Consider the following 27,148-nt stretch of genomic DNA (forward strand, 5'->3'; position numbering starts at 1 on the left):
AGCCACGGTTCCATCACACAAACCCCACGTACATGTCCCCGCACGATCCACGTCCGGTTGGTTGGCTGGCGCGTCTAGCTGTACTGTGACTGTACCCACACTTTGCCTCTGAAAGGTTACGCGGATCCATCGAGGGAGAAAGCGGATATCAGAGAAAATTCTACGGTTCGTGACAGGACAGAGGTGCGCCAGGTAAGGGAAGACATTGTCGAGAAAATCAGTATCAAAGCAGAAAACCCATTGTTCTAAATGTAGAATAAAACAATTGAGATTCTGCCACTCAATGTCATGTCACTGTCACTAGGTCTAGTGTCAGTACAGTAGGCTCTCATAAAACTGTAAATTTAATTACGTGTAAACTGTGTCTAGACCCCATGTTGAATGATTGTAAAATACTACTATAAACGTTAGTTGTAGGGTTGTCTGATGATATTTAATTTGGTACAATACGTTAATACTACGAAAGTAGTGCAGTGCAGTGGTAACGCAAGTCGTAGGCCATTTAACGCTACAAATGGCAGTAAATTGTCATTATCAGACCTAGATACACAATTTAATCAGATTGACCTGACAATGACATTGACAACCTAGAGTCTAGGCCTACTCCATGTCCACAACTCCAACTTGACGTTCCTCACACTAACCTGGTTAGACTGTACACAGACGTGACAGATAAATTTACATGCATGTTTGACCGAAAGATCGGTCTGTATCTGGTCGTCTGTGATATGTTCCACAGAGACTGCATCTGGCTTCACAGATCCCCTACGGAGCTGAGGAGAGTGATAACATCAATAAAAAGGAAAGACTCCTCCGGACAAACGGATCTTTCTGTCTCCCTGCTCATCTACATATTTGTATATCAAGGATCCCTCCTCATGACTATGAGCATGGCCAGGGTGCTCTTGATCATGAAGCCCTGGCTTGGGCCTTGAATTGCCTGGTGTGAGATGCTCATTCATATCATGAAACCCCCTGTAAGGGCCTGTTCTCTTATATCATCCCTCTCACATCTGACATATAAATTGTCGCAAGTTTGCACAGTGATTTTTTGTTATACACATGTCCAGTCTTCACGATGAAAAGAATTCTGTCTGCGCTTTTTGACAAAAATCAAGTTTTAAATCAACCGATGTGCAGCAACCCATCGAAACACACAGTTTGTCAGCCTGTTTGCTCAATGCAGGGCTGCCGCATCTGGCCTGATCTGACTCGGTGCTTTTTCTGTGGCTCTTTGACCTCTCCACTCACGAATCAGCCCCATGAAATGAAGTCTGACATCATTTTACAAATATTTGCGAAGAGAAAAATAAAATCAGTGTATCTAATCTTATGCAGATATTCCAAATTACTATTCCACACCATGGAGTAGACCTGAGTACTCAAATTTGTCAGCAAATCGGGTACCGTATAACAGACCTGTTCACTTTCTTCGTGAATTCTGCTGTCCAGCAGCATGTTGATGCCTTTTGTGCAAGTGTCCCACTGCATCCAGCGCAGGCAGCGCGCAAGCCATGTATCTGAATTACTGAATTTTTAATACGGTCTACGATGACACCCAGATAACTTGAAGACTTGAAGAAGGCCATTCAAAGGATTTAATCCTGAGCCTGAGGAGATCCATTGATGTATCCATAGGATGGTCAGGTTATCTACATGCAATCTGGATTAAATTTGTTATGTTTCTGCTTCCAGTGATCATTGAGCTTGGACTTGAAGCTGTTCACTGGTGCTGCCTCGACAGCTTCTGCACAAGGCTTTTCCAAGTACACATGTATTCACTACTCTGTGACTGAAAGAGTTCAATCTTTTACTGGTTCAGCACTTTCCTTTATACAACTTAAACTTATGACGGCGTGTAACTTGATCGTTGAGAACAAAGAGAACACCTGGATCAAAGTCTTCCTTATGCAAAATCTTGAACACTTAAATCGTACACATCGATTCTTTTAGGATGGAATCCCCAAATACTTGAGTCTCTCAGGATATGACAAAAAGCTATACGGAAATCTCCCTCTCGTGCGTGCACAAGCTTGCTCTGAAAACCCCACAGCTGGCATCCACTTGCATGTACATGTAGCGTACAGCTAGCATACAAACGCAGTCACTATCAACTAGATGTTTACATTCAAAAGCAATAGGAGAATTGTTTTAATTTTGTTCTAATTTTTGAAGCACATTAATAATGATTGGTGCAAACTGCCCTTTCATGGTGTATACTGCATTTTGCTCAGAAAAAGAATGTATTCAATTTTATGCTTGCAGGTCTTCAAATATGGGGAAACTGACGTGCCAATGCCTAAACATCAATATCCACACCAAAGGGGACGACCTACGACCCCTTGACCCCACTCTCTTGGGTCTCTCCATCGACCAGCTGAGGGCGCCATTCTTTGAGAGGGATATTGCGGAAGTGCAGCTTGATCTTGGAGGAGTAACAGAAGTAAGGCAAAGGACAGGCCTTTAAGACAATTTTGATCAAAGATCTGCTTTGTTCTTAAAATCTTGAAGTTTCCATGGTAACTTGTGAAAAAACAACAACAAGAGGCCAGCAGAATGAACAAGTGGGTTCAAAGAGCCTCATTCCTGTGAAACTAAAGATGAAGGAAAGAGTTACTTGTAGCGTGCTTGGAAGGAGTGGTGGAGAATGTAGCCATCGCTATTGGTAATTTTACTTGAAAAATAGAGGCTACTAGACTGCTCGAGAAAGTTTACATAGACCTGGAAGTAATATCCTTTCTTGTACAGTAGCAAGTCTTGCCAATTCATGCCATTCTTTGTCTGAGGATGACAAGTGCCATAAAAAAGATAAAGCCCAACCTTCAAATGTATTTGTTCCATGTTCATCGTGTCACTGCCGGCAACCAGGGACAGCCTGGTGGTAGTGTCGCTGCTGGGAAAGCAGTAGATGACAGGTTCGACTCCCGTGGTTCCTTTTTTCTGACATGTTTGTTAATTTACAGATTAGCAGTTGCGATCTTAGGAATTTTGATTTGTAGAGGGAGGCAAATTGAAGAAACTCACACCTGAAAAAAAATCATTGCTGAATAATCATTAGTCTACAATAACTTGATTCAAAGGATGTGAAGTCTTTTTTTTTTTGGGGGGGGGGGGGAGTGGTGGTGGTGGGTGTGTATAAATTCATGTCAAGAGATGAAATTTAGGGGAGAATGAGTGCTAGTGAGTGTGAGACTTATTGAGGTCACAAAATTTTTACCTTGCCTTATTTGCATATCATGTGGTTCTGATTGATGCCACTGTTTGTGAAAAATAGCTGACAGCCTGAGAATTCTTTATTTTCTTGCTTTCTGGAGGGAAATTCCAATTGTAATGAATTTTCTACTGTTTGTTATGCTCAGCATTTATGGTATTGTTAATAATGAGAGCAATTTGAAAATGGTGGGTTTTCACGTTTAGATAATTTTGTGGGTTGATTTGTAAATCATGCCACCATGAGGAGATTCCTGTTTGTGACCATACACATGTACACCATGACCCTGTGGTTTATACCAGGAATGTATGAAGACGTCAGAGGAAGTTTCAGGTGGTGGCGAGGAGACAGAAAATCTGTGCCTAGCCGCGTTTCGTCACTGACCACCTGTGACGTTTTGCGAGTGTGGACCAGACTGCCGCGTTCAAGGGCTGTGATAAAGTCGCAATTTATTTCCTGCCGTCCTTGGCCTGTTGAAAGCAGATATAATCTCTTCCATTTGATTTTGTTGTTCTTGTTAATTCTAATGGCCGTGGAAGTGTCTGACTCATTTTTGCCTCATACAATGTACAGTCGCACACATGTTTGGGAAGAAATTTGACGTGCATGCACACACATTTGTGGTTCCACTGAATACTTGTGTAATCTTCTGTACATGAACCAGCACTTCAGTGGTAGAAGAAGAAGAAGAGGAAAAGAAGAAGAAGAAAAAAAAAAGGCAGGAGGACGGGGAGAAGATGAGGGGAAGTTGTTACATTTTTACTTCTAGAATTGTGCACTTGCAGATTTTGCTTCTCTGAATGAACTTTATGCTAGTACCACATGGAAGAGTTTGTGAAGATGTAGAGAGGATAATACTCTTCAAATCAATGAAATTGTTGTGTGCCATGATGGTGTGATAGGTTGTATTCTTGACAGAAATCATATCCTTCGCATGTTACGTGTCTTTGATGACAGTGTATCTGTAAACTCTGTCAATGATTCAGTGGATATTGTATTATGCACATTCTTTTATATTTTCTTGTTGTTGCTTTGTTCACTGTGTAACCCCTAGGAGCAGAAGTGTCTGATTCGCACAGCCACTGTAGCTGACTGGTGTATTCGGACTTGCGTCAACTGTGCAATGCCGGCCTATGCTACTCACATAACCAAAGGTCTCCAGAGGGTGCTTGTAAATACAAATCTTGTGGTAAGATGATGATGATAAGAATAATTTTAACACTACAGAACAATGAAGATGTGTTGCCACTCTTGTAAACTATTCAGGGGCACATACAGATCATGTATATTAATGCTTTCATTTCATATAGAAACCACACACTTTTTGCTTAAAACAGATTGCCACATCCTTTTATGTCTGGAAAAGATCCAGTTGGAACATGTATACATTCTGGATGGGCCACTTGACAGGATTTGTGATCTATAGAATAATGGCCAGTAAAAGAGCTAAATTTGTACAACTTAAAGGGGCATTCCAGACAATTTATTCAATTTAACATCCGGTAGTACATCATAAATAGATAGTACCATGTGCAGATTTGTGGAATTTATTGTGGTCCTTGAGAAGATATATACCAATACTCTGGAAAGCTCAAAATATAATACACTGAACAGGGATGATGACATAGGAGGCTCACACATTCCAGTAATGTAGCAACGTTGTTCTATCACAATGTCAAGTTCACCTGTGTTGAATTTATGCATGTTTTCTTACAGTGTATGTCCTGTTTCCTTAGGCACCCACCTGTTCATTCTTATGTGAAACTGCTATATTATCATCCTTGTTCATTTTGATTTGTTATGAATTATTAAAACATTCTTATTCCTCATCCCAGTTTCTGTAAATGCTGAAACTCAGTATCCACTATAACCAAACTTACGTTTCAATGTAAAAGTTTGAAAATCATCTGCTCTCCTTTAAAAGTATGTATGGATGAAGAATATTTTGTGGGTAATACCAGCATTTGAATGCATTTTGTTCAGGTGGCTTCTGTCCCATCATGCGATCACCTTGTAGGTTGAGACTGTACAATAGCAGATCAACTCCTAGCAAAATCATATGGTGGAAGCTGAAATTTGGTTAAACTATACTCCAATGTTGTCCCAGCGATGACATCGCCAAACTAATAGATGGGCCCTAAAGTTACAAATGTCTTGTGTTTGACTTTTGTCGTGTTTTAAAAGTGTGACCATTGGTAACACTGGCTAGCCTAATCTGGTAACATAAGAAAATAGTGTCAATCTTTTTTTCACACTCGAGTATTTTGAATATTTTTAGAGTTTTATTGCAAAGCAAGTAAACCCCATTCATGAAAATTGAGATATTTGCAATGAGAGCTGATAAAAAACAATAAAAATAGAAATAATGGGATTTTTAAATCCAGATTTCAAGAATTTTCCGTATTATGTACAAGCAAGGTATCACTTGACAGTTTTAATTTTGCTCTATCTAATGATGGACTTACTTTAAAGTGTTAAAAATGGCGCTTAACTCTTTTCGCTGTCAAACTCTTTATTTCATTTGTCTCCTGCAGAGTGATGCCGCGACACAGAAAGCCCACCAGTCATCAGATGACCTTTCCCCTCTCTACAGGATAATTCTGCATGAAAAGCCAGAAAAATCAAGCAGCACTAGTCTTGGTAAGCACTGGAAGATTAGCAGTGATAATGTAAATTATAGAGAAACTCCTTTATGATGAGCATGCCTACAAGAAGGTTCTGTAAAATCAGGAATGTTCGCATGCATTTTAATTTCACGAGAGCCAAGATTCGCAACATTAAAATGCACATGAAAGTTCTTGTCCTCACTATATGCATTGAATGTTACAGGCAACCAACAAAAATGTCATGCCGTGGAAAAGGCCATCAGCTCCAATTCGCGAAAATTTCATGCTGCGAAAATATCGTGTTTTACAGTACCACTTTTAAAATGGTGAATTTGGTGGTCCTGATTTTCCAATACTGGGCCCCGTTTTATGAAAAGATAAAATCGATTTTAAATTTCCTTACCACACAGGCTGCCATAGACTTACAGTTGAAATCAGCTATATAATCAATTTTAACTTTATAAAACAGGGCCCGTCTCTTTGTTTTAATATATTTCCAACGAGGTACCTGTTGTAACGAGATAAAATTGGCGGTCCCAGCAACCTCATTATGACACAATTTCCCTGGAGTCTCTATTGATTGCTTCACTTTGTTCATTTAGTGGATTGTCATTGGCCTCTTTCAAAGTAATGAAGCTCACAGTGTACAGTCTGTTCAATATCAATCTTTTTGTGGAGATCTCGGAAGACTGTTTCCGTAATCAAATGGTATTCAATTTCCATGCATGCTGTGTTTGCAGAAGATTGACTTGACAACCACAAAGATGTGCATTTATAAGAAATTCTTGGAGATATTTTTTTTCATAATTCTTTTGTTGTTGTTTTTTTTTTTTTGTGTGTGTGTTTGTCCAGTCCATCCAATGACCGGCAACCAAGAGGTCATCCGGAAGACGGTGACCGATCTTCAGGAGCATCTAAACAAATACCTGGGCCGGGAGAAGCTTGCCATGGAGGAGAGGATAAGGTAAGGGTATAGGGTGAGAGTAAATGACTCACTTGAATCAGGTAGTGTTGCGGGAGGGAGGGGGGGGGGGGGGTATGTCTATCTGTCTGTCTATCTGTCTGTCTCCTCCCCCACCCCCCCCCCCCCCACACACACACAATTGAGATTGTTGTGTGTGTGTGTGTGTGTGTGTGTGTGTGTGTGTTTGTGTGTTGTGCAGCGTTGTGAGTGATATGCCATGTAATGCTGCGTGGCATTACAAGTGATACACAGTGTAGATGTGACATGTTCAGCTCCATCTTGATTGTACTAGTCCTATTTGGCGAGAGTTTTTGATGCTCACTGGCTCTTGACTTTCTGGTCTCAAATGGCATTGTTGTTGTTTTTTGTTCTTTTGTGGTTACACAAATTATCAGCTGTCGTAGTGGACAGCCTTTTCTTTTATGGTAACACAAATTATCAGCTGTTGTTTTGAACAGACATCTTGTAACTAACACAAATAATCAGCTGTGGACCCATGTCAAAATATGCAGACAGTGTATTTTCTATCTAAATGGTTGGTTTCCTAAAGTATTTGTATTTACAAATTATAGGACAGATATTTTTCCTCGAAGGACTTGGTAAACAAGTCATTCCAACCGCCCCGGTGCATACTTCGTGCATTTCAATCCTCCGAATTCAGTTTGATGCAAGCTTTTGTGTCTAGCTATGTCAGGCAAGCCTTGGGCCATCTCTCTGGCTGTCAACAACAGCCTTGGTGATGAAAATTTGCAAACTATTTGAGTGCATGTGCTGGAAGAAATGAAAAATACAGAGGGTGACAAGTGATAATAGTTACGTTCAGACGACAAGCCCATAACCTTGCCCCCTAACTTCGACGTGCGTCCACACGACAAAGCTTAACCTCGAGGTTAAACTCCTGCCCCTTTAAGTTCGTTGGGTTTTGTGTCCACATGGTGCTTAACTACGAGTGGAGATCCCCCGCAACTCATGGTTAGAGCGCTAACCCTGAGATATCTCGTGGCTCTTAACATTGAGCTAACCTCGAGGTTAGCTACATATCGTAACTACGAGTGCATCCTCACGGTCCCTAACTACAAGCTTAACCTCGAGGTTAGGAAACCTCGAGGTTAAGGCTTGTTGTCTGAACGTAACTATTGTCTTGCAGCACATCTTCCCCGTCTACATCAATATTCTCTTTCTAATAACACTAATAAGTGTTAGTAAACTGGTCTATTGTGACTGTCATGAGCAGTTGTTATGAAATACTATCCAGAGTGAAACTTGAGCTCCCTGACTTTTTCTTGAGTGAAAATAAATCCGCATCCCTGTTTGATGTATAAATCCATTCTTCGAGTCTGTATGCCTGGTATATGGGATTGAAACTAGCAGTGAGTGCACATGCCGGGTTATGTTCAGATAAATTTTAAAGGGGAAGGCTAGTAACTGATCAGTGGGAATCAGTGGAAATGCTGGGAGATGATTGTTCCAATTCTTATGGGATTCATTCAAGAGTTCATTGTATATCTATTGTTGTGTGAAAATGATTTGCTTCAGAATGGTCTCATGTTCAAGTAAAGTGCAGTTTAATGCTTCCAGGTTAGCGTCCCTGGTCAGTGACGGAGCATTAATCTGCACATTACTTGAATATGAGATCGTTCTGAAGCAAATCATTTTCACACAACAATACATATACAATGAACTCTTGAATGAATCCCATAAGGATTGGAACAATCATCTCCCAGCATTTCCACTGATTCCCACTGATCAGTTACTAGCCTTCCCCTTTAAGACTTTTTGTTTTTCAGTGGGGACAGATTGCTATGAAAGTCATCCATTTAACCCATTGAGGATGAGTTCTGAGTATACTCGGGCAGGTGTCTATGGGAAGTGTGTGTTGTAGCAAAATCAGTCCATCCTCAATGGGTTAATGGAGTGTGTAGCTTGAAGAGTACCTCCGTGCAAGGACTTAATTTGCTGCTATATGTATGAAAAATGAACCACTCATGCATATTAAACATACTTTTGTCATCTCGAACATTCCTACCCACTCTACAAAAGGACACTTGTGCAGTCTTATATTGCCAAGTTGACACTCAGCAACGATGTATCACTCAATGCAATTGATGTAACATTAAAATAGATGATGACAGGCGGGGGAGGGAACATACCGAATGTTCCACCCGAAGGGTTTGAAATGCTATTGAGGGAGGTTATAAGTCCCGAGATGAAGTCTCGGGACTTATAGCCTCCCGAAATAGCATTTCAAACCCTGAGGATGGAACGTTTGGTACATGTTCCCGACAACAAAAATCATCATCTGTTATATTATATGGGTTAGTCAAATACAATATGTAAACGTCAACCACCAGCACACACAACGCACTCGATCGCTAGCTCGCGCAGAGCCAAATTTACTGTGTGCGCACGATCCTAGGCCTTCTGTCATTTGTTACGTGAAAATGTTTTCCCATGGGAGAACATTACAAGAATGTTCGCCCATGGGCGAACATAACGAATGTACCGCCATCACGTGACTGTGTTTAGCCAATCACTAACCGGTATTTGACTAACCCATTTAGTATAGAGTAGTGTATCACTTGCCCCTGCATGCAACCAGTCGCAATCACCATGCTTGATATAGCTAGTCCATACTAACATACTGTACGTGAGTGCATGTAGCGTCTGATACTATTGATATATAGTGGACCAGATACTGTACAGTGTACATCCCGTTGAAACTTGTCCTGAGTATACTCAAACAGGTGTCTATGGGAAATGTGTGTTATTTCCATTACAAAATCAGCTCTTCCTCAATGGGTGTAGAAGCAAAAAGCATTAAATATATATGTATATCATTACAGTTCACAAACAACCAAAAGTCGTGCACAGAAAATACTTGATAAATTCTGAAAATACCAATAATCATCTCTTGATTTTATCTGCACATAAATGATATGCCATGCTGTCAAAATGTTTTACCTGCATATGTTTTAAATTTAAAACCAGAGAAACAAAAGGTTTTCATATTCGTATCCGGGCAATTACCCCGAGAGGGCAATTACCCCCCGGCTAAATACTGGTTAGTGGTAAGCTTAGAGTAACGATTAGGGTTAGGGTTAGGGTTAGGGTTAGGAGTTTGAGTTAGGGATAGGATTAGGTTCAGGATTAGGATTAGGATTAGGGCCAGGGGAAGGGTGCGGGGTAATTGCCCAGGGGGTAATTGCCCTAGACCCTTCATATTGTATGCAGCCTGGTGGTCCCCTTTGAAGAACAAGCAGCAATCCAAACCATCAAAATTTTGACTGTTGATGTCAAGTAGAAAGCAAGTACTAAAGAAAAGAAGAAGAAAAAAAAAAAAAAAACAACAGAAAGATCAATACCCATCAAAACATTCTTCTATCCAAGTGTAAACAGGAATATTTATGAGTTGAATGAACTTCATGTAGACATATTCTGATGTTGACTCCAAGAAACAGGATTCTGAAGAATTTGGATGACAGATGCGACGGACAGATAAACATGTGTAGTAAAAAACAAAAACAAAACAAAACAAATTCTTTCACTGGTAACACAGCTTGAAGGCTTCACACCTGTAGTGTGCATGTTTTTGTTGTCATGAGAATGGAGTCTCAACAGAGGAATCATGGCGCAAAATAAAACAAAACAAAACAAAGCAAAACAAAAACAGTGTTTGGAAAATACCATTGTGATGTCGTTTGAGTGAAATTCTTGTTTCTCCTTGTCTAGTCTTTGTGTGTGTGTGTGTGTGTGTGTGTGTGTGTGTATGTTATACAAAAACTACCAGGTAGTGCATTCTTATTTGAATGCTTTAGCTGTAATTTGTAGCATTGTCCTTATCACATATTTTGGTATTTTCAGTTTAGGAGACAGAAAACAATTGAAGAACCCAGTATTTTGAAAATAGGGGCCTTGTATCTCTATAGATGGAATGTGAATGTTACATGTCGGTAGAATTATTTTATAACAAAGGATGCACAAGTTCAGTGCTCATGTAATGGTTTTGAGAACATGAATTGTGTCAGACACAACCTCAGCCTTTGGAATAATGTGGAAATGGGGTTGCATCTGAGCTCAGCAATGGTAGAAATAGAATTGATAAAAATGGCTTTCAAAGTTTGGCCATTTTGTGATTTGCTCAAGAAGACACAGTTATGAATAGATGTGTTAAAATGAAGTCTGTCTTAGGGTTTGCTTCACACTGAAAAGATCATGCTCTATAAAATATTTCTTCGTTTTTCAAACTTTTCGTCACCAGGATTATCGTCAGTTTTATCAGGCTTATACACCCTTCTGCCGACAAACCTGACTTGTGGTGCATTAGTCTCTGTTATGGCAAAAGTGTGTATTTATATATGCAGATACACCATACAAATCCTCTTTTCTTGCCAGCTCTCCTTATGGCAAAAGGGTGTATCTAGAGGAATGCTTTTTTGCCATCAAATTTGCCAGTACCCAAAGAATGTGCATTAATGTCTTAAGATTACTCCTATTTTCTGCAAAGAAACAAAATGTGTAGCACATCTGAGAATCAGCTACAATTGCAAATTATGAAATTTGTTACCTCATAACACCCTCCCCCCATGGAAAATTTATAAAACCTACATTTTACCGAGATACACCCTTTTACAGTATAGGGAATAATTTTCCTTCTCGAAATGGAATAGCAATTTTAGTCAATTGACATACATTTTGAACAAAATAGTGTACAAGTCTATACATTTTGAACAAAATAGTGTACAAGTCTATGTAGTAAGATTGCTACGCAAATGACATTTTGTATATCAAGTCATGCCGAAGTGCACAGCAAATTGCTGTGAGATACCAGGAAAATTATTTCCTGCCATATTACGACTGACTCACAGACTACACAAGAAAAGTAACAAGCAGGAACATACAAGAATGCAGGGAAACTAATACCGCGACCCTGGGAATGTAGTCCTGTTGGTGACATTCTGATGTGAGAAGTTCAGCAGAGTTTATTCGTGTTTGTTTTCTATCTTGATTACAGTACATTCTTGCATGTTTTCTTTTGGAAACAATTCCAAACATTTCAGATCTGTTTATAAATACTTTTATACAACACCTACAAAGATTCTTTCCATCCTGTTGGTTAACTGCTCATTAGGCGTTTTCACATCAGCCCGACAAAAATCCAAGCTCGAGATATTTTTTGATGTCCTAAGTCAGAAAAATAGCGCGCTATTTCGAAACATCGGGCTGATGTGAAAACGCCTAATGTGTGACATCAATTCGCTATAAAAAAGTACCATTGCACGCTGTTGCTGTTGAGCGTGCAATTTTTGTTGAGAAGTTTTAGATCTTGCACACTGATGTCACTGTTTTACATGTACTCCCAGGATGGCAACTCGTAGATTTGCACCATGGCACTCCTCTGACATCACAATGTACATACTGACATTACAATATACATACTGACATCACAATATACATACTGACATCACAATGTACATACTTTTGCAGCAGACAATAACTACAAGTGCTCGCTCCATCCCTTTTTTACTGTCAATATTTTCACACAACTTTGATTGATTGCTTCCTTGTGTGACTGTACCATGAATACAGCCACTTGCCTCGCTTTAAAAATGGTTGCCATTTCTGTACTATATTCAGGACTTGGCAAAGACTACATAAAGTGTAGGTTAATGCCCGAGGTGTTGTATAAAACAAATAGTGAATGGTCTTTACTTACATGGTGGAACAAGATTTCGCATTCCAGGAAAGATGATATGCTCCATTCAATTTTGCTTCGCCTCATTGTGAAGAACATTTCATCTTGCATTTCGTGTAAAATTTTGTATCATCACACTGGTAACCAGTCACTATTTGTATACTAATTTTGTGTATTCTGGAAAATAGAAAGAACAAGTATATTTGTGTAACCTTTTATCTTTATTTTTTGTTTGAAGGCATAACTTCCATAGTGTAAATGTCTTCAGACACGATGGTAATCAAATCTTGCATTGCTTCATAATGCAAATTTTCACGCCTGTATTTCTGTGGAAACCCATCTTTAAATTGGCAATTACTTTTGTCCTGCATTCTGTGCAGGTAAAATCTGCTTTCAAAGTATATAAATATTGTAGTCAGGATAGGGATTGCATTTTGGTAATCATCCAGAAACAGCTTTGTTCCTCCCTGAGAAGTCAACATTCAAAGATACTGCTGCACTTTGAAGTTTAAGATAAGCCTGTGTATTCCAAATTTTGCGGTTGGCTGATGTGACCCTTTTGCACGTTTTTCCTTTCTTGATGCCTGCAGGAAGTACAGTGAGGAGCAGAAGGCGCTCTATGCGATTTTGCAGAAGAGAGCTTACCAGGACAAGAACGTCATGGTTGGGTAAGAGCATCCTGTTGCCAGCTATTGCTGTGTCTTCAATATGTGACCCTAGATGGGGGAAGATGGGGGAAGATGGTGAAATGTACCTTTCCACCCCTTGCCAGTCAAAGCAAATGTCTCATCTACATTGTATACCCTATTGCTTTTTAATAGTGAAACCACCAATGCAGTAACTTTGCAAAATAGGAATTTCATATTTGAATCAATTTTTCCTCTAGTGATTGGTTGGAAGAGGTTCATGTGATACTGTATTTTCAACTATTTCAGAATGTTGGCATGCTTTTGACACTCCATGGTATACTATTTAGGAAATGATGTTACTTTTTATGACAACATTTTCCCAAATAGTACACTATGTGTGAAATGATGTCACAAGGCACTTGTGATATCATCACGTGCTGCTTTGCACGGACACTGTAAGATCCCTCCACAACATTGCATTGCATCCACTACACAACTTCTCGCCTGAATTTTTTCACTGCTTTTGTTTCCATTTTTGATCCAAAATATACAAGAGAATATTTTGCCTAGTTTCTGGTTGAAATTATGGAGTATTGTTGTGCATTCTTATCTCCCTGACTGACACAGTGTCATCTTGAATGCGGAAGAGCAGAACTTGGAGGATTCTCTGTCGGACGCGATGCTCGACAGCACCTTCACCCCGACTGCCGCGCCAGTGTCGAGATCCGGAACGACGCACCCTAAAAGTAAGGCTTACCTTACTGATAACTATTGGCCCATGATACCCCCCTCCCCATTTTGTTCTTGGTTTGGAAGAATGTTGTACGTGACAGAATGAGGCAGAATGTTCCATGGAATGTAGATGCGGTTGCTGATCTCCGTCATCTTTGTATGAACCCAAACACTTTAGAATGTGTTGTGTTGCAGATACTGATAATTTTGCACTCCAGCACACGCCATATCTACAAAGTTTTCCTTTTATATGTTTTGTTTTTGTTTCTGATAGTCTGTAAGTGCGTACAAAAGCCTGTTGTCATATACTGATTATTTAAAGATAATGGAGCAGTGCAGACAGTGTTTAAACATTTGTACTCAGGTTGGTAATACCAATGTGAAAGCTGCCCTAGGGTAGTGGTTTCATTTTCCTCTGCTCACATTAGTATCATTCCTGTCCTGTTTGGTCTGTGTTCTGAGAAACAAAGTTGGATGACTTCAGTTATTCTCTTTCCTAAATCCTTGTCATTAATCTTACTGCTATCTTGTCCTGCCATTTTGCAGAGAATCAGTGGGGGGTGGGGATATGTCATCTTTGCATTGTACAATTACTATATACGCCATATATGTAGCGAGTAATTTTTCTTGAATCAGGACTTTCCGACAATTTCACGAGTGGTTAAATTCAAGATAATGGAGTGCAGCTATTGAATGAAGAAATGTATGTGTGCATGTCACATTCATGTCGGGATCAGTTTAATGATATTTTCATGTGTATTTAAATTTGCGAATAGCACCTGACTTGTGAAATTTGCGAAAATAAAAACCTTGCGAAATATTTGGCGTATACAGTATGCTGCTATTTTTCTTTTCCAGCCTTCTCTTCTATGATCAATCCTTGTTTGAGGTGATGTAATATCATCTTGTGTACTCTTCCCACTGAAGTACTTACACACCCCCATATTTTTTTTTTTCTTCTTTGTGTCTTTTTTTCCCCCTTTTCTTTTGTCAATGAGCAGAAGATTCTCTCTCATCATCATTACCCCCATCCAAGATGTCGGGAGGCGGCCTCACCTCCCTGGTTCCCAAGCCCTCGCCCATCCCTCATCACGTCCACAGAGTTCAGGTGAGTTTGCCAGACACCAAAAAAGCGTTTTAGCGCCCGAAAATAAACAGAACCAAACCAAATCATACTGTACCGTACCATATCATGACAATTTGGGAGTAGTCGAGTGCTCTGTGGAGAAAGTGCACCTCATGAGCTATTTTTTGGACTCAAGTCAGAGGGATCACACGTTTTGTCGCAACCAACACATTCAACCTGGATGTCTACGCTACATACAGGTGTACTAAACAAAAGAATAAATTCTTTGTATTATGACGCAAGTGCGTGTTACACTCATTCTCATGCTAACTTCTGGTATGGTAATATAGTGTAATAGTATACAAATGATGCACAGGATAGAGTGCGTTCGCCTCGTGCATGCTTCACAATTGTAAATACCCTTGAGTGCACTATACGCCTCCACTAACGCCACGAAATAATCCTGTGCATCATTTGTTTTATAAAATGGGTCGAAAATTCAAAAACTAACAGCATTTTTCAGCATTTTTCACGTACCTTTGTGGGTCAAGACGTCCGAAGATGTTCATCCCAAACATTTACGCACGTCGCACTCGGAAATCCCGCACATATAAGTATGATGGGGGGTTGGGTTTCCGGACACTTAAGTTCCCGCATGAAAACTTACTTATTTTACATAGAATATGCACCCTTTACCTTAAAGACTTGATGTAGACTCCTCATATAGGCCTACTAGACAACATACTTTGAAAACGGCATGAGAATTAACCTGCTAAATCGTTGGATTTGCCCTTCAAAGTGACTCCATGTACGCGTCTGGTCCCACAACGTTTGGTTTACTGTACTGTACGTATAAGAGTATACGTTACGCCACACATGTTATGCAAAAGGGAAGAAAGGCCGGCGGCCGGCAGCCCGAACTAGAAGTTGTTTACAGGATTGACAGCGCGTATGCATGCAATTCAAAGAAGCCGCCGCGCGCACAGACGATCGGCAATAGGATTTAACACGCAGTGCAATGGGACTAGAATAACCAAAGCACACGTGACTCATTTCAGCGCTTCCTACATTCTTGAACCCATTTTATAATATGCTTTTGGAGCACATCGGGAAGTGGTCCATTTTTGGGTTGGTATGGGATGGCATGGTGCACTGTGGGAGCATTGAGCTCTCCTCTGGCGCGGGTATGATACAGTATGGTATGCTTTTATTAGGAGAGCACTGAAATGCACTCAAAGTTGGGGTCCCCAGAGTCCCCAAATTTGAGCCGCTTAAAGGCACTCAATCGTGGCGAGTGGTTTGTGCGGCACGGAGACAAACGCAACACGCTGCCTCCCCCATTCTGTATCAAATGTAGTGACCCCGAATGAGAATAGCGCTGGCTCAATGGGTCAGCGAACAACACGCTAACCTACAAGAGCTCTATGCTACAAATCTTCTAACCCAAAATAGCTGTCCGAGTGAGCCACGAGAGCTTCCGAATGGACGCACACTATCAGTGCGCATGCGCATGAAGAGAGGCCAAAAGAGCCACGCGTCTTCTGGCCTCTCTCCTCCAATCACCGCAGCTCGCGGTAACAATGTTTGTGTATGATGCGTACACACACACGCACACACACACACGTGTCTCAGTGGCAGCATTGTCCCACACGTTTATGGATATAGCACCGAGTCTGGCATTGCGCAATTGCATGCACAAACTTCGGTCGTTCGGAGTTTACGTACCATAAGGGATGGCGATCGGCTGCCTTTAATGTCCCCTTGGAGGCCTCTGCAAACTTTCCCCAAATTCACTATTAAAGATATGTGGAATGTGAACTTGCGATACTTGGGTATTGAAAGCGTTAGACCTACTGGGTCTGTTGATTCAATTTGCGCTGAGATATCAAACACATCACTTTAAAGGTCTTCGTATACATCTTGCCCACTATCTGTATTGAGAACGACGCTCGAGATCGTTGTCCATTCGTGATGTCACAAACTGTAGTGGTCTTCTCATCCAGTGATGGCTGTACCAAAACTTTAAGAATGCAAAACTTTTTAGGATGGATTGTCCGATTTTCCTCAAAGTTTCACTGATATGCTCGACTGATATTGCTGTATTCACTCTGTCCACAAGTATGCTTGGTTTTCATTCCCCCTTTCCAAGAAGTCAGGCCATGCCACAGGAATTACACCCCAGTGCACTCTCTGTGTATTGTATGGTGCATGATTGTAACTGGCATGTTATGAGTTTATAGTGGTATACAGGGCATTAAGGTGTTTCGATAACGTTTCGATGACGTCTAGAAGTAAGTCAGAAAACTAATGCAGAACAGTGGTAAGATAATGCGAGGGCACAAACTCTGATATTGATGAGATAGTGTGCTCCACCAAAGGTTGAGGAGCAGAGGTCAAGGACCAAAGGTCAAGGTGGGGCATGTGACAGAGACTTCCTGACCAGTGGTCAATGTTGGACATGGACCACTGAGATGATTTTAGATTATATGAGGACTGAAATGAAAGGGGGATGTGCCGAGGGAGGCATGTTGGCAGATTTTTCGTTCTGTGGGCATTGCAGACGTATGCTGGCCATGATGTTATCACCAGATTGATTGTTGGTACTGTAAAAGTGGATATTTTTGCATTTATATGAGTAATTTTTCGCACCTGACATGGTGAGATGAGTTTTGCATGTTTCTAATTCTGCAGAACTAAGGCATTAACTACTGGAACAGTTTCTAGTTGTGCAAAAATATTTCCACATTGCAAAAATTTTCACTTTGCGGTATTCACATGGGGGGTATGCCAGCTCCTCGCATATTCTATTTTGTAGTGACCACTGATTGTACTATATGCGTGTGTTTCTATCTTGTTTGACTCTCAGGCTAGCAGTCCACCACGATCCGTCCCCACGCACTCCGCTGACCATCGAGAAGTCTCCAGGACTAGCTCAGATGCCGACAGTAAGTAGCTCTTAAAGAAAGAGGGAATATAAAAAGAAAAGAAAGACTAGAAGTACATAAAGTCTATCATCAATGCTGGGGTGACAAGACCTTGCATCTGCAATTTTTGTGAAAATGACTTTTTTTGACTTACGGTCAAATAATCGGTTAAGTGATGTCCTGTCCTAATCCTAACTGTCTTACCCCCAAAATGAAGTCACCACGGCATGTCAAAGGAAAGGCTCTCCCATCTGATACAGTGCTTTGGCCGCCATGTTTTTTGGCTCTCCTGAACATTGGACATTTTGTAGATATGAGGTCTTGTCACCCCAGCGACGTGATGCTGTTATATCGTGGCAAACTGCTAAGGTTGATTTGTTTTTTTGATATTCGTCATTTTCATGTGCCAGCGTTTTGTACTTTTTTCCTTCATCAGAATGCATTTGCAGTTCAATTCCATACCATTAAATTGGAAATTTTTGAGCTATTGCACGGTCAAATTTCAGTAAAGGTAGCTCGCTGTGAATTTTGTGGATAGGGGTATTCGTTTCTGTAGATGTCTTCATACCTTCAAGAATTAATGGTGTTTTTTTCTTTTCTTTATGCTAGCTGAGCATAGCAGACACAAATCAAAGAAAATATTCAACATTTACTGTACATGTTTAGTGATACATGTCTGTCCTTATTTTGAATTCATTCTCTCTAAAGTAAAGTATTTTGGACAAGTCGGTGTATATTTCCGTCAAAACGAGAGAACTTCCATCGAGTGAGGATTTCTAGTATGTATTACACCCAAAAAAGGGAAAGCTGGGAACTTCTCAGGAAATTAGACTGACAATGTTTGGCTTCCTGTGTTTTTTGTGAGTCTGGTATTGTGACTTTTGCCCTGGTTTTCCCCTCTCTGTTGCAGTGTATGATTACATGTATGTTCCATTGGTATGTGTCTTGATTGCAGGTTAGAAAACAATGTCATCTATTAATTTTTCTCTTTTTCTTGAGGTACAGAAGTTTTTTTCATTCTCATGAGGTACTGATCGTAGATACTCATGGTTCCATTTTGGTGTATTTTCAGTTTGTTTTTTGATTGCCCAATAGATGTCTGTATAGTTTGGGAACATATTAAAGCCTGTAATATGAATAGTTTCCCACCCCTTCAGAAAAAAAGGAAGAAAGAAAGAAAACAAGGAAAAAAAGAACAATGAAAGAAAAAAAAAAAAAGAGCAACAGAAAGACAGAAAGAAAATATGTTAACAGCAAAAAAAACCAAACAAACAAACAAACTAAGCAAACAAATAAACATGTTAGACCCCGTTTACAGTGAGTGAAAGGGCCGGCGGCCGAGCCCGGCCTTCATTTCACTGTAAATGCGCAAAAGGCCAAATGCGGTAGGTACCAAAATCGGCCGCGCATTTGGCCAAGATATGGAGGTAGTCTCGGCCTCGGCTTGGCCCAGGCTAGGCCTGGCCTTTTCTCACTGTAAATGCAATCTGGGCCAAATGCGGTACCAAATTGCGACCGGTGCACTCCTGGTAATAATCGTTTGTCTGCAAGCAGAGTGCCACTACAACAAAATATGGAAAGGTTTGAATTAAAAGCCCGGAACGAACCCTCCACTGTTAATGGACAGAATTGTGGGGCGGAGTACCGCAATTGAAGCCGGGCTCGGCCTGGGCTCGGCCCAGCCCTGCACTGTAAACGGGGTCGTAAATTCCAAATTAACACAATCTATTCTTTGTCACTTTCACAGCCATGTTTGACCTTGAGGATTTCACTCAGAATGAGGAACCGTTCTTTGAGTCCGATGAAAGCAGTACAGATGGTAAGAGATATAAACATTCATTGTTTATTATTGAAATCTTGTCATTTTGCCCTTGGGACATTATGGCAAATATTAAGTGGTGCAATATTTTGCTCTTGTGGTGCAACAAGACATAGAATTAAAGGACCCATATCCTGTATGCTCAGCACTGGAGATTGCTAGATGCAGGTTGCAACTGGCGCACTTGATGTGAACTGAATGTTTTCTTAGACAGCTTTGTGATATGTGGGCAGATTTATACTCAAGACATGTGCTATCTAAAACCCTTTGAGGACGAAATGATCTTGCTACAACACGCATTTCCCATAGACACCTGCCCTAGTATACTCGGGACTCGTTCTTAACAGGTTAATGCAATATGGCTTGGATAGCATATAAAAATCCAGGAAAATTGCTTAGAATTTTGACTGGTACTCCTACCGTCGTCATCTAATTGGGATTTCAGTGAATTTAGCATCTTTTATTTAGGAGCACTTTTGTAGTATACATGTACCTGCAGAATTCAATGTGTGTTAAAGATTTCCCAATCAGTTATTAGTGGCTTGAAGAAGTAGAAAGAAGCAAAGTTAAGACGAGATGTAAGATAACTCTATACTGTAGTGTACTTGCCGAGTGCTCCACTGAACTTGATCTGTAGAATCTGTATACAGAATTTTCTATTTATCACCAAGCCACCGAGGGCCACGTTTTGTAAACTGTTCCTTACACTGTCCCACGAGGGCAGTATACAATCATGTGCATCTATTACCATCCCTGCTATCAAAGCCTTTATGTGCCCTGCACTAATCTTATTGCTAAGCTTTTTCATCGCCAGTCAGTAGTCTGTAAAAAACTTGCAGATTAGCCAGCCCGCTCAGCTGTAGCAATGTGCCCCAGTCAAACAGGGAGGCCATGGTGATACAATAGGGATTAGGGGGGATTAGATAATCTCTACTCACTGACAAATTGTGTCCAGTTATCCGTGCCTATTGATGAACAGGGCACAGTAGAGGTTCAGGGAGGTTTAACTGCCTTGTTCACCAGTTGACATGCATGCTTGAGTGCTTTCTTAACCTTATTGGCACTTTTGAATGCTTTGAAACTGCTGTCAATGAATAGAGATTAACTAATCCCCCTAATCCCTATTGCATCACACTGAGCTTCTTGTTGGACCGTTACAAAGGCACATTGCTACACCTGAGTGGTCTTGCTAACTTAACAACTAGGTCAAGTTTGGATTGCTTAATACTGAATGCTGGTACATGTAATAAAACTTGACAAGTTCAGCTAAGTGCGTGGGATGACATGATGACCAAATCATTACCTATTAGATACTGTGCTATTATTTATTTTTTCTTCTTTTCATTACCGAGGATAAAATGGTGGTATTGATGATGATGATTGCTGAAGTGTAGTGCAATAATGGTACTGTTGAAAACAAGAGACTACTGTAATCGCTGTATTACTGTTTTTTAGCATTGTTGCTAGAGGTATATTAAATAGTGATATCACCCCCTCCAGATAACTCCCTGAATGACGACAGCCAAGCCCCGCCCATGCCCAGGATGCAGCACCACTACGCCACCTCCGTCCCAATCTCCATGCCGATGTGGAAGAAGGAGAAGCACAGCTTCGAGGAAGAGGAGAAAGATGAAAGGGTGAGAAAGGGCAATCATGTCATTTTCTTATTGGTAGAGTTTGGTTGGGGCAGTAATATTTGTGACCCGCTACAAGAAAAGGATCCTAAAGTCGCTGACGGCTGAGCCGAGAAAATCGAGTTTGAAGTCACATCATCAAAATTGGTCAAAACCAGCGAATTTCTGTTTTTGGCATAATTTTGTAGTCTAATGTTTTGTCTATCATCTGCCAAAATTTCGAAGCTAAATGATCAAAGAAAAGGCAAGAGATCAGCGTTTTTGTAAGCCATGATTTTCCAACTTTCAAAGAAACAGAAACGTGTCCAAAGATTTGGATTTAGCGCCGCAGCTAGACTCTGCCCCTAGCAACGAAGGAGTGATGTTATTGGTCAGTGCGTGGCATCCTGATTACTGATTGGTCATGTGTAGACCGCTGACGCTAAGCTTGAATGAACATCGCGGAAGTCGCTAGGAGCGTGCCTTCTATTGTCAAGCGGTGAAAACTGTCTCGCCTCCCCTTGATCATGATAGCATCGGAAGGAAAACTTTGAAGGCATCTTTCTTGAAACTCTGATTTCCTCAACAACTTGACATGCGCTAATAAAATCATCGATATCTCCGCAACCGAGTACTTTTTTATGAGTTGTGCTATATATGAAATTAAAGAAGAAGAGTAAGGGAATAATGTCATGCCAGTTTCAGAAAATTGTACTCCCCAAACTTTCGGATCCTTTTGTTGTAGCGGGTCACATTTTATGTTTGACTTGTCATTTTTATGTTATGATATTGCCCCCAGGATTAGCTTGTATATGATAAAAGAAAACAAGTAGATCATAGAAGGTGAATAAAATGTGATTTTCATGTGTTTTTCCTTATGTACATGGTTTCCTCTATGTATTGCAAGGATACTTTACCGACAAAATTCATTTTCCAATCATGTTAGACTTTCTTTTTGAGGAAGGTGCCTTAAAGTTTATGTATCTCTTTTGCAACCCTGAACATTAGACTCCTATCATAAGCTGGTACTGTAAAAGTGGATATTTTCGCGCTTGGCTTGGTGAGAAGAGTTTTGCATGTTTCTAATTCCGCGAATCAAGACATCAACTACTGGAACATACGGCAAGCAGAAACATTCGCTTGCTTTTATTCTTGTGCTAGTTTCTGGTTGCGCGAAATATGTGAAAATTTCAACACCGCCAAGATTTCCACTTTTACATTATATTGCAGAGGTATCAGACCCTGTTTCAGAAAAATAAAACTGGAAACTTCTTGGAGGGGGAAAAATACTGTAGATTTCCTGTGAATTTATGTGGATCCCCCCAAAAAATATCAACAGTTATTTTCAGTACATATAAAGGGGAGTAACATGGGGGTTAGTTTTTCATTGCTTTTTTTAAAACTCTCTTGTATCTTCCTGTAAGATTATATTCACAATTCTTCAACCATGCAACATTTCATGATGTTTTGCGAAAGCGATATACGATCCTTGGAAGTTATCATCTTCACGATAAGAGATGCTCTAAAGTGCATTATTTTGTTGTCTGGTCTCCCTGCTCAGGTTCCGATGCCCGAGCCAGATCGTATGGTTGCCAGCATGAGGGCACTCTCCTTCAGTGTGCAGGACGGGACGGAGATGTTCGGCGACCTTCCCCGGCCGCGGCTCAACACAGTCGGCGATGTTCGAAACGCAAAGAAGAAGTATGTGCACTCTGTGCTAAAGTAGGGGGGAAAATTTGTATATACGTATATAAAGGGCTCTTCCACAGACAGTGCAGAGTGGCTGCATCCTGACGAGGCTTTGGGAGCATGCGTATCGTCATGACGACTGGAGCAACCGGAAGATGGGGTTTGAGTTTCATCATCCTTCCCTGGATCCTATGGCGGAGAGAACCGTACATCTCTTCAATAGCGTTACGCATCCGTGGAGGTGTTTGAGGACATTCGATGTGCATGAGAATATTGTAATGCTGTATGATATGGTGTCGGTAGAATTATACATGGATTGAAAATTAAGCAAGTCGGTAACTGTCGGCTCCAGAGCATAAAGGCGCCATTAAAGTCGGTATTTAATGCTCTTCTAGTGAACAACTGACGGGCGAAGCATTGATTTGATTGTATATTCTATTGCACGAGTGTATCCAAGTACCAATCGAACATGCGTGCGCGCGCTTTATTGCATGTGAATGTACACATCTCTTGTGGAGAAATTGCTATTTGCAGGTTGTGCTGCTTTCAAGCTGTTTAGTCCGATTATTTTGCCAAAATGATTTTGTGCGCTTAATAAATCCTGCATGCTTATAGGCATGCCTTAGTCGGGATTAGTGCTGAATGGTAGAAGTGCTGGCACACGTAGATGACAGGGCATTTGTGATTTAGAGAGAGTTTATTGGTGATATATTTTCCATTGTAGCTGTTCTTGCGTTTTGAAATAAAACTCTCACAGTGCTGCCCTGCTCCTCTTCTTCTGCTCATAGTTTCACGGTTGACGTAAAATGTGATCTTGAAGTAGACATCTAATCTTCTGAGGAGAGATATGAGAATAAATCATAGATAGACTGAAAATGTAATAGATATATATTATAGATGAATAGATATAATAGTGCGTTATTGCTCACTTTGCTGTGGATCAGCAAAGCCAAAGCGTTAGAAAGCATTGATGTGACACTTGTTTCAGAGACATCGTGTAATCTGCAGGCGGCAAAAGTGCGCAGTTGATTTATTTTGCTCACATAGATCTGAAAGCTGGACAGAAGAATTAAAAAAAGAATGCAGGGAAGACCAAAGGAAATAAACAGATATATCAGGAAGTGACTTGGACCAAGGTTATTAAATGATCTTGAATGTGTGAGCCTTATGCTCTGTAGCATTTTAAGAAGTCTTAATGAATTAGTGGAAAATGAACACGAGAGATTTGGCTGACAGGAAGTTTGATCTCTATTCTTCTGCTTGTTTGAATTTCAGCTTATTTTTTTTTGCTGTTGAGTTAGTAATCTCAAGTACATTAAGTTTTTCCCTTTTTTAGCAGTTGTAGGTTTTTGATCGTGAGTTTCCACACCCCCTTTTAGTAATACCGCCTTGAATATTCTTGCATTTTAGGCTGTATAGCATATGCTTGTTTGTTTTTGCTGTTGGTGAGTGTATCTACTACTGCAAGGTTATATAACTCCTCAAAATTGGATGTTCCACCTCACTAGTTACAGGGTTTCAACAGTCCAAACCTAGAAGTGGAATGGTTTTGAGAAATGGGGCTTTAAAATTGAGGTTGAAATTGTGGCATACTGACTCATCAGCCAAAGTGAGTGTACAACAGAAGGGGGATTTGAAAAGCCATAGCAACCGCTAAAAGTGGATTATCTGATTATAAACATGAAACTTGGCATACTCATGAGCTTATACTGTTTGTGATTATCACAAATCATCAAGTTTACCAATGACTGTGTTCCTTTTCAAAGTCTTTGGGGCATTCATGCAAAACATTGGCCAGCATCATTGGTGGAATGTGGAAAAAAAAAACAACTTCCTTTAAAAAGAATAATAATAAAATGGTCTGCAAAGCTGTTATGTACAGAAGACTTCATGCTCTTCACTTCATGCTTCAAAACATCAGATTTAGATAGTAAAAATGTTATAATCTCGGAAAATAGATAAAGTCCATATTGACACCCTTGATATATACAAGTGTAATTTTATGTGTGGGGACACTTTGCTCTCTTCATTGTAATTCTTTGGTGATAAGAAAGTCATAACAGTTATGTGCACAAATTAATATACATAATATATATTTTTAAATTTAGTGCATTTAATGTATGATGTGTTGCCAATGTATGACTGCGTGATGAAACGTATACCCCCTTCAGCTGTTGACCTACGCAACGCTGCTGACCAGGAAATTCTGCCAAGCTTTCTCGAGTGTTTGCGTTCATTGCTGTTGCTCCTTCCGTGAGCATTTCAAATTGCATTCAAATTTTTCATTCATATGAGGCAATAGATACTGCATAATACTGTAAAACGCGGAATGTTCGCATGCATTTTGATGTCACGAGTGGCAACATTAGCGAAATTAAAATGCACGCGAAAGTTCTTGCATACACAATATGCATTGGACGTCAGTGGCAATTCGCGAAAATTTCATGCCGCGAGAAAGGTCGTCGGCTCCAAATCGCGAAATTTTCATGCCGCGAATATATCGTATTTTACAGTATAATGGCACGTAGCTAGATGTGTGTATCTTGCATATATCTTGGGTACGTTGAGTTGCAATACATTATGAAGTGTTTCAGAATAAAAAAGATAATATATCAGATGATAGAGCAGGATAAAGCACACTATAAACTTGATGTAAACTGTTGTCAATGAGGCATACTCCTTCATGATCTCTTTAATAACTCTCCTTTATTCTCGAGGAGGCTCCCTGACTATTATTGGCATTATTTTATAGAGCTTTTTATTGTGACTATTTGATTTTATGTCATAACAAGAGAACATATCAGCCTCCCCGCTTTGAAGAGTTGTATTCTTTTATTTTGCCCATTGAGAGGCAGGGGACACGCATGTATTTCTCTTACAGCTCCCTTGTTTTGATTGTAACTTTAGTTCTGATTTTTTTAAATGTGAGAATCTTAGCAGCCTGTGCAGCAGAGCACACTCTACTGTGTGTCTGTGGTAAACCACCCTCTAATTTCAAGTCTAAAACAATTTTTGGGTTGTATTTCCTGTTTTTTTTTTTGTGAAAGTCACTTCCATGCGTGTGAAGCCCGCAGAATATGTACGAAGGACCATAAATCTTTTGTAGACCCCATCAAGTTTAATTTGAGTGAATCTCTGTTTGATATTTGATATGCAGTATGAAATCCAAATCAGCAAAACAAAGATTTCGTGTGGGGAAGAGAATAGTTAACTGTTTCTATGGAAATTGTAGTGTGTCAGTAAAAACTGTAATTAGAGATATAGTTCAAGATATTTTGCGACCCCCAACACATGTTTTTATGCCCATTGTATGTTGGTCATAGATGCACCAAAGTTGTGGACCCAGCTTTTATTACTAACATCATCACACGTGAATATTCTAAAATCATCACCTGTATTGGACATGCCAGTTGAATTACAAAAATGCAAAGCAGATTTGTGTGTGTTTCATTTGTCCTGTGTTTGCTTGTGAAATTTTCCAGTTTTGTGGGATTTTAAAGAGTCTCTGTAACCATAGTGATGGTGTATTGTGTTGCCGTAAGATGAAAGTCAATGTGTGCTCATTTGATGAGTTTTAGGACCTTGATATGAATATCCTAATCCCAAATTAAAGCTCACTCGTAACTGGCAAGTGGAACATTTCAGCTGTGATTATCCTACAAAAATGTATCTTCTTTTGTTTCTATTTTTTTTTTTTTTGGAAACCACCTGCAGCATTTTGCAGAATGAGAGCTATCTTCAACTTGTCTCCATTCATGTTTAAATGAGTTGTGTAAAGACTGTCTTTGAACTTTTGTATTAGAATGTCAGAGTACAGTGTTACACCTATGTATATGAACCACTAGCTTTAATTCTTTCATGATAATTGCCGGGTGTTGAGATGAATGGTGTTATATGCTATCTGCTGTGTACAGTGCAGTGTAAGTGATGACTTCTAGTACCCATACTGAAAGACGAAGAATGTTGGCGTGCATTTTAATTTCGCGAGAGCCAAGATTCGTGAAATCAAAATGCACACGAAAGTTATTGACTTCACTATTTGCATTGAATGCCAGTGACAACGATTGAAAATTCAATGCGACGAATATATTATGTTTTTTGCAGTACCTTTTATTTTACTTTGATCATGGTTGGATGTTTTCATGATTGGTGTTAAACTGAACTGTCTTCTGTGTCAAGTGTCCAGTGTGCTAAATTTTAATC

At 40.1% G+C, this 27,148-nt stretch overlaps 1 protein-coding gene across 2 annotated transcripts; it reads left to right on the plus strand.

Annotated features, from left to right (window-relative positions):
• Positions 1-25,763, plus strand: LOC139738389 (uncharacterized). Of its 2 annotated transcripts, none has more exons than XM_071649024.1 (12): positions 1-192; positions 2,266-2,443; positions 4,266-4,400; positions 5,746-5,851; positions 6,670-6,781; positions 13,064-13,141; positions 13,730-13,848; positions 14,836-14,942; positions 17,767-17,845; positions 19,572-19,643; positions 21,144-21,280; positions 22,818-25,763. In XM_071649024.1, the coding sequence occupies exons 2-12, from the start codon at positions 2,276-2,278 to the stop codon at positions 22,980-22,982; spliced, it is 1,278 nt and encodes a 425-aa protein (XP_071505125.1). In that variant the 5' UTR covers positions 1-192; positions 2,266-2,275; the 3' UTR covers positions 22,983-25,763. The 2 variants fall into 2 exon arrangements, with proteins under 2 accessions (XP_071505125.1, XP_071505126.1); XM_071649025.1 differs by having other exon boundaries at positions 1-183.
• Positions 25,764-27,148: the final 1,385 nt, after the last annotated feature.

Source organism: Diadema antillarum, unplaced genomic scaffold (genome assembly GCF_040938485.1).
Source record: "Diadema antillarum isolate AM-2024a unplaced genomic scaffold, OU_Dant_1.0 seq00000740_RagTag, whole genome shotgun sequence".
Taxonomy (NCBI): Eukaryota; Metazoa; Echinodermata; class Echinoidea; order Diadematoida; family Diadematidae; genus Diadema; species Diadema antillarum.